General features: G+C 43.4%; 1 protein-coding gene across 1 annotated transcript in view; it reads right to left on the bottom strand.

The window, feature by feature from the left end:
- The window catches only part of LOC121724627 (GDNF family receptor alpha-4-like), a 30,350-nt gene that overhangs the window by 9,429 nt on the left and 13,421 nt on the right, over window positions 1-7,500 (bottom strand). The window contains exons 2-4 of the mRNA XM_042111319.1: window positions 6,226-6,495; window positions 5,026-5,118; window positions 4,040-4,391 (exon numbers count right to left, since the gene is read on the bottom strand). Of these exons, the coding sequence (XP_041967253.1) occupies window positions 4,040-4,391; window positions 5,026-5,118; window positions 6,226-6,495 (715 nt within the window). The remainder of the gene's footprint in view (window positions 1-4,039; window positions 4,392-5,025; window positions 5,119-6,225; window positions 6,496-7,500) is intronic.

The following is a 7,500-nucleotide window of genomic DNA, read 5'->3' as shown; positions in this document are numbered from 1 at the left end:
ATGTTATGACAGGTGGTATAGCCCTGCCACTGGCTATCAGATCAGTGTCACTGCTTCAATCATCAATAGTGATAATTCTTAGCTTTGTGGACAGCACTACACCTTGTGTCCAGTACACTGCATCAAAGAGTTTGAAAGAAGATGAGGACATCATAAACAATAGCAATATAACACTGTTATGACTGACTTTCATGATGATGAAAAAAACAGCTGTCTATAAAATGTACAGTAAATGACATGGTTTTGGATGTACATTATAAATGGTTTTAAGTTTTAAGTTAGTGTTAAAGTCAGAGAATGAAAATATGCAATGTGCAGAGAACCTGTATGCACCAAGTCCCACCATAAGCACAATCACTCAAAACAACAACAACAGCAAAACAACATAAAGCAAACGAACACCCAACAGTGACTGATGTGGAAGACTTAATCCCTGAAATGAAAGAACAAAGGATGATGAAAAGCTGGGCTGAATGGCAATGCATTGGTGAAGGAGAGGAAGTGAATGAAAAGACTTTTATTGTGTTTCTCACTGCAGTTCAGAGAGCCTCTGCTCTGCTCTGCTCCTCAGCAGCGCTGCTAGCTGAAGTCAGCTTTTGAGTAACTTCTCCTTTTGACTCTCAAATGTGTTTGTGTTTCAGGGTTGCCTATATGAAATGTCTGCAATTATTTCTGCTTTTGTGACTGATAAAAGGGAATGCTTGGGCAACTAAACAATTATATTAGCATTTAATATGCTCTAAGAAAAGAACAATTTATTTTAAAAAAGCTATCAATTTTAAAGCAATTTGAGCTGAGGTAAAAACAACTTTTTCAACTGGTATTTATTACCAGCACTGTTTTGGCAGAACATTGCATACCAATGAATATCTTAAGACCCTTTTGGACCACAAATAAACACACCTGCCTTTAAACAAATCACACGCAGTGTGGGAAAAAACTGGAAGGTTTATTAACATTTAATGCTAGAGATTACATTGCTTTTAGAGCGAAAGCTGTTATTGCCCCCTCACTTACAGGCATCTACATGAATCTCTAATGTTCTTTGGCCTTGGCAGTATTGGTCTCACATGATGTGTTTCATAAAAATAGCAACACAAGCCATTCCACAAAACCCAAGCATATAGAAGCTATTCAGCACACGCAATGGCCAAAATTAACTGATAAAGCGCAGCAGGGCTCCTACCACCGCTGGCATCGCTGCCTCAACACTAGCTAGGTAAGAGTCCATAATAGGAGAGCACTCCCATTACGCCCCGCAGTCTGGTGCATTATGGGCCTGAAAATGGAGAGAGGAGACGTGGGTAATGGGCTTCTTGTTTTATTCTGGTGAGCCCTCCAAGTAAGAATCAGATGGCCTTGGTGAAGCAGCAGGAGGCATGAGGTTGTTAACAGCCCAACCTTGAATTGCATCAGTGCCTAGTGCAGCTCTGGCATGGTGTTATTACAGTTCTACGTGTTAGGGTTATTTCTCACGCCAGTATCGAGCTAGCACCTCTTGCTCAGACATAAATATGACGGAATGCATGCTGATCGCACTGCTATTCTGCATGGCTCTTCTGCATTTCAAACAACAGCCTTCCAAAGAACACAACAAGTAAAGCAGAACAGAGCTCATTAAATAATTTGCATAAGCAGTCATTCATGAATGATCGCTGACTAAAAACATTCACAATTGCAGAGTTTATTAGTTCTCTAATATTGAACCGGAGACGCGGTGACGCGGCCTGTTCTCCCATAGCGGTTAATGAACGTTTGCTTTTGGAAGGATCTCTGCGGAACATTAATGTGTCAGCCTTCCACGCAGTGAGTGAGTTTAGGCTCAATCAAGCGAGAAGGAAAGAGGTCTCACTGGACCCTTGAGTAAAGAGCCCTTGATTGCGTAAGTACAGCGATCCAAGAGAACCTAAAGCTATTGTACACATTGGCTGCCTATGTAAGCACCGTGCAGGAATTTTAAACACTAATCATACAGGAGGGAAAAATCACTTCCTTGTGGGCCATTCGTGATTGGAGTGTATAATTGGCTGTGAGGTCCAGGTTGTCATGCTGTGTTAGCTTGGAAAGGTTCTGCTTGTTTTTTGGGGGGGAGAATTTGTCTCATATACATTCCTGACTCCGGGGACTGCTGATTTGCATACAATGATATGTACGCTTAAAGAAATGATTATGAGAACATGCAAAATGCAAATGTGCTAAATGCAAATGTGAGAAAATTATTTGCTGTTGTGGGATTTCCTCGGCAGTCATTATGAAAACATGGAAATATGAAATGAATTATTTCATTAATCATAATCCATTTGGAAATGCTGCAATGAGACTCCTAGACAGAAGGCTTCCTTTGCATTGCTCCTCGTCACCATTAAATCTGAATTAAGCCATTCTGTGGAATAATTGAAAAGGACAGATGCATTGAAAAGAAATAGTAAAGTGTGTATTTTATTTCTACCAAAACAAAAAGCCTGGATGCTCATTGTCTGTAGCATTCTTTTGTTCTCTTTAGGTGCACAGAGAAGGAAACACCTTAGAGTCAAAGTACAACAGAGCACTATACAGGAGGTCTGTAATGAACACACAGTCTCTAAAAGGGCGATTGATTCCATGGTGATTCAGATGTGCAAATCATTGTCTGTGTGCAACCACCCAAACAGAATGATGATGCTTCAATTACGAGACATTAAGCAAAATTACCTTCAATTAGCAGCCCTGTCAGTGCCTGCAACCATGCACCAGAAAAACAGCATCGTACTTCATATATTCATTGCAACACAAGCTGCGTCTCATTCAGCAGCTCGCTGCTACTGGACAAAGGCGAGATTAAATCTGAGATTATCAGATCAGATAATCAGCATCTGATAAAGCCTCTCTCCCAGGCATCCGGCGCTTCAGGGAGTAAACAAGAGAGAGGGCAACAGATGCCCAATTAAGGGAACTGCGGTGGAGTACAAATCAGCTGGTTACTACAGTATGCTAAAGACCAGCATAACAAACATATGTCTGCTGCAGTTTTTTCACTCTCTCTCTCTCTCTCTCTCTCTCTCTCTCTGTCCCTGCTTCGCTCATTCTCTCTCTTTCTCTCCTGGTTCCTCGATAACAACTGATCAAATCTACAACAGATCTGAGTCCAAAGTGGACCAGATTTATTCCAACCTCAGCTGCCATCTGGGTCTGTCACACACACACACACACACACACACACACACACACACACACACACACACACACACACACCTAACCCTCTCTAAGAACTTTCTAAAAAGAGCAGGAAAGGCTATCAGTGTGTGTGTCACACAGAGCAGAGCAGTGTGTGTGAGGGGGTCTATTTCAGCCGTTAAATAGTCCTGATGTGCAGTCCACTGTATAAATATAATGTTAAATAGTCCTGATGTGCAGTCCACTGTATAAATATAATGTTAAATAGTCCTGATGTGCAGTCCACTGTATAGCTTTCATATTACATTATATATAAAAAAGAAACACAAGAGACGACCACAACCCAGAGAAGAGAGGAGGAGAGTGAAAAACAAAAACAAAAAGAAACAAAAAGAGAAATTTCCTTCTTATGCTGTATGTTGTCTGTGTGCTACTGTGACCTTGAATTTCCCCTAGGGATCAATAAAGTACAGTATCTATCTATCTATCTATCTATCTATCTATCTATCTGATTTGCTAAAAGAAGCCTGTCCTGTATTCTGCAAACAATCATGAGCCTGCAGGCTGTTGCCCGTTTTTAATCACGCCAGACTGTTTGCCTGCAGACACAGGTGGGTGGGTTGTTATGTTGTTAAGTACCCTACTTAGTCTGTGTGTGTGTGTGTGTCTGTGTGTGTGTGTGTCTGTGTGTGTGTCTGTCTGTGTCTGTGTCTGCATGTGTGTGTGTGTGTCTGTCTGTGTGTGTGTGTGTGTGTGTGTGTGTGTCTGTCTGTGTGTGTGTGTGTGTGTGTCTGTCTGTGTGTGTGTGTGTGTGTGTGTGTGTGTGTGTGTGTGTGTGTGTGGTGTGTGTGTGTGTGTGTGTGTGTGTGTGTGTGTGTGTGTGTACCTGCACAGCTCGTCCCTCATGCAGTAGCCCTGCAGGCTCAGGCAGTTGGGCTTGCTGTCGCGCTCCTCGTAGGAGCAGGACGGCACGATGGTCTTGCGGCGGCGCTCAGCGCACAGCTCGTCGGTGCAGGAGCAGAAGAGCAGGGAGAAGACGTACTCCTCGGGCACGCGCTCCAGGAAGCGCCGCAGCGCCCGGTGGCACTTCTGCCGGTTGCAGTAGCCGTTGGAGCCCGGCGACACCTTGGTGCACGCCACCACGTACTCAGAGCGCAGCGAGCCGCACTTCTCGTACAGGCCGCAGTCCTGGGCCGCCTTCAGGCACTGGTTCTGTCCGTCCAGAGGGAGGGAGGAGACTGTGTGTGTGTGTGTGTGTTTGTGTGTGTGTGTGTGTGTGTGTGTGTGTGTGTGTTTGTGTGTGTGTGTGTGTGTGTGTGTGTGTGTGTGTGTGTGTTTGGTAAGGTAACATTAATTTATAGCAGATGAGTAAAGTATTGATTTTGGTTATGAAAAAGAAGATTGTGTGAGATGGAATTGAGTGTGTGTGTGTGTGTGAGTGTGTGTGTGTGTGTGTGTGTGTGTGTGTGTGTGTGTGTGTGTAAGGGTATAAGGACATTGGAGGGAAAATAGAACATCAATAAAATGAGGGAAAAGAGAACACAAATGAAGGAAAGAGATGAAAAACAAACATTAGTCTCTGTGAAGGTCAGATGTAAAAATAAAACTAAGATGAACTGCATGTGGTGCAGCTCAGCACTGTGATTGGCTGTCATAACAGATCACACATGCAACCAATCATGACAATCATAACACAGAGGTCGTCATAGTAACAGGCAGACAGAATTGATTGGGTCGAGTCATGTTAAATGACACGTGATTGAGTAGACTCAATTGCCACGAGATATTTGATAGGGTATACAGGTGTTAAAGGTGATGTGATTGGATAAGCCTTGTGTCATGAGAAAGCTGATTGGGTAACAGCTCCAGTACCTGCGATCATGGAGGCCATGCGTGAAAGCTCAATGTTCCTGACCACCGCCAACTCCAGGTCAGCATACGGGGACACATCGTACTCATCATAAGCTGCAGTAATATAAGCACAAGATCAGAGGGTAACACTTTACTTAATGCCATCTGCATTAGAGTGACATGACACTGTCATGACACAGGAACCCTAACCCTAACTTGTCATGCCAAAAAACGAATGACACTTAATGACAAAAGCGTTATAAACGTTAATGACTTGTTTATAATGTTTATGACACATTCATGACAGTTTCATGTCACTCTTATGTAGATACCTTCAAGTAAAGTGTAACAGATCAGAGACACAATAAACACACACAAAACAAATGCACAAATGCTGACAACAAACACTCACAAAAAATATAGTGTCCCATTACATATACTCATCACAGTCTCTCTCTCTCTCCCACACATACAAACACATGCCCACTCTATTCCGCACACATATACACACACATGATGGACTGCTTGGCATTGTGTGGTGTAGTGGTGTTTCATCATGTGAGTGCACCTTCAGCAAGCGTCCCAGAGGGAGGTGATCAGTCGGTTCCCAGCACACACACACACACACACACACACACACACACACACACACAGAGTCATCAGCCAGGTGGCTAGGAAGCTGCTCCACAAAATATGGGCAGGTATTTAGATCTCTTTTGCATGTGTGTGTGTGAGAGAGAAAGAGACAGCGGATGCAAGCAAGCTTGTGTGTTTGTGTGTTTGCATAACTTTGTGAGTATGTGTGAGTATGTGTGTGTGTGTGTGTGTGTGTGTGTGAGTATGAATGCATGCCTGTATTTGTGCTCTTGAAGTTCAGCCAGCATTTGCCAATTATAACAAGAAAGGATCTGAAAGGAAGCAAGTGAAAATGCAGCCTTCTCATTACCTGCAAACACATTGATGCACAATACAAACAAGAAAGTGTCAATCTACGCTTCTCACAAGAAACGACAAGATCAAACATGACATTTTTCCTTCAGTCAGGATCTAAATGTGTTTACACAAACAAACAAGCAAGCAAGCAAACAAACAAAATGAACAAAACAGAGAGTGATGTCTCTCTCTCTGTCTCTCTCTCTCTGTCTCTCACTCTCTGTCTATCTCTCTCTCTCTCTGTCTCTCTCTCTGTCTCTCTCTCTCTCTCTCTCTCTGGAGACGCACCGGCGAAGCGGACGGTCCAGTAGACTCGCAGGCAGAGCTCCTCGCGTCGCGAACCGCGGTGGCACTTGCACTCCTGCAGGGGGCGATAGTACTGCAGTGTGCTCTGGGCCTCCAGGCACTCCCTGCGGGCCTCGGGGCCCAGGGGGGCCACTGCCTCCTCGGCTGAGCAGTACTCCAGCACGCGGTACACCTCCACACAGCCCGCGTCCACCACGCACGCCTGCTCCGCCTCCAGGCAGTCTATAGGGGGCGCCACTGCCTGCACTGTACCTGAGTGTGGAAAAGAAGATAAGCTCCATTAAAACTTTAAAAAGAGCGTCAAGAAACAGGAAGTAATAATGCGAAACATTTTGACAAATGTAATTATTAACTCACAAATAAGTGACCTGGTAATTATTGGACATTCAGTGTGGAGGACTGTCAAACTGAAATATAACCCTGCTCATTATCAAACTGGTAATTTTCTGAGAAAAAAGACAAAATCTCTGAAAAGCTTATCTTATACCTGAAACTGATCTTCAAAGTGATGTTCTTTTGTAGAGGGTGCAAGTATATAAAAACGACATTCTGTCTTGAAGCAAAAGTATCTCAGCAAGCCTTTAACTGAACATTGTAAACGGTTTAAAATCACATGGGCACATTAAAGGCACATACAGTAAAATACCTGTTTTCTCTCTACAAATCCATCTACTGTTGTTCGTGTTAATAACAATGATACCAAATACATCCCATAAACCCATCCACTTTCTTGTGCCCATGTTGATAACAATGATACCAAATACATCCCATAAACACCCATCCACTTTCTTGTGCCCATGTTGATAACAATGATACCAAATACATCCCATAAACCCATCCACTTTCTTGTGCCCATGTTGCAGACTGGCCGCAATGCCTAGGGTGAGATTCCCAGAGACTGTGCACAGTGATTAGATACTGTATGTACCATCCCCCTTGTAGGCAGGTGCTTTGAATAACACCAGCTGTTATAAAACTTTTAATGTAATCACGTAGTCGCAGTGCATACTCGGTCACACCAGGTAAGATTTCTATCTCAAAACCGAGAGATAAAAGTTGGTCCCAAGAATAAGACGTAAGCACATTCTCCACATTCTCTCCCCTGCTAAAAAAAAAAAAAAAAACATGACCCCTGTATCAGAGCACTACGAACTCCATCTTAATGGAATAGTGTTAATCTCAGATAAGCTTCTGAAAGACCACGCTGGTTCCATTAACCCCAACAACTCAAAACAGAATACACATGCAGGGCTACCT

This window comes from Alosa sapidissima, chromosome 11 (genome assembly GCF_018492685.1).
Source record: "Alosa sapidissima isolate fAloSap1 chromosome 11, fAloSap1.pri, whole genome shotgun sequence".
NCBI lineage: Eukaryota > Metazoa > Chordata > Actinopteri > Clupeiformes > Clupeidae > Alosa > Alosa sapidissima.
Note: the sequence above shows the minus strand (reverse complement) of the source record. Positions and strands in the feature narration are given on the sequence as shown.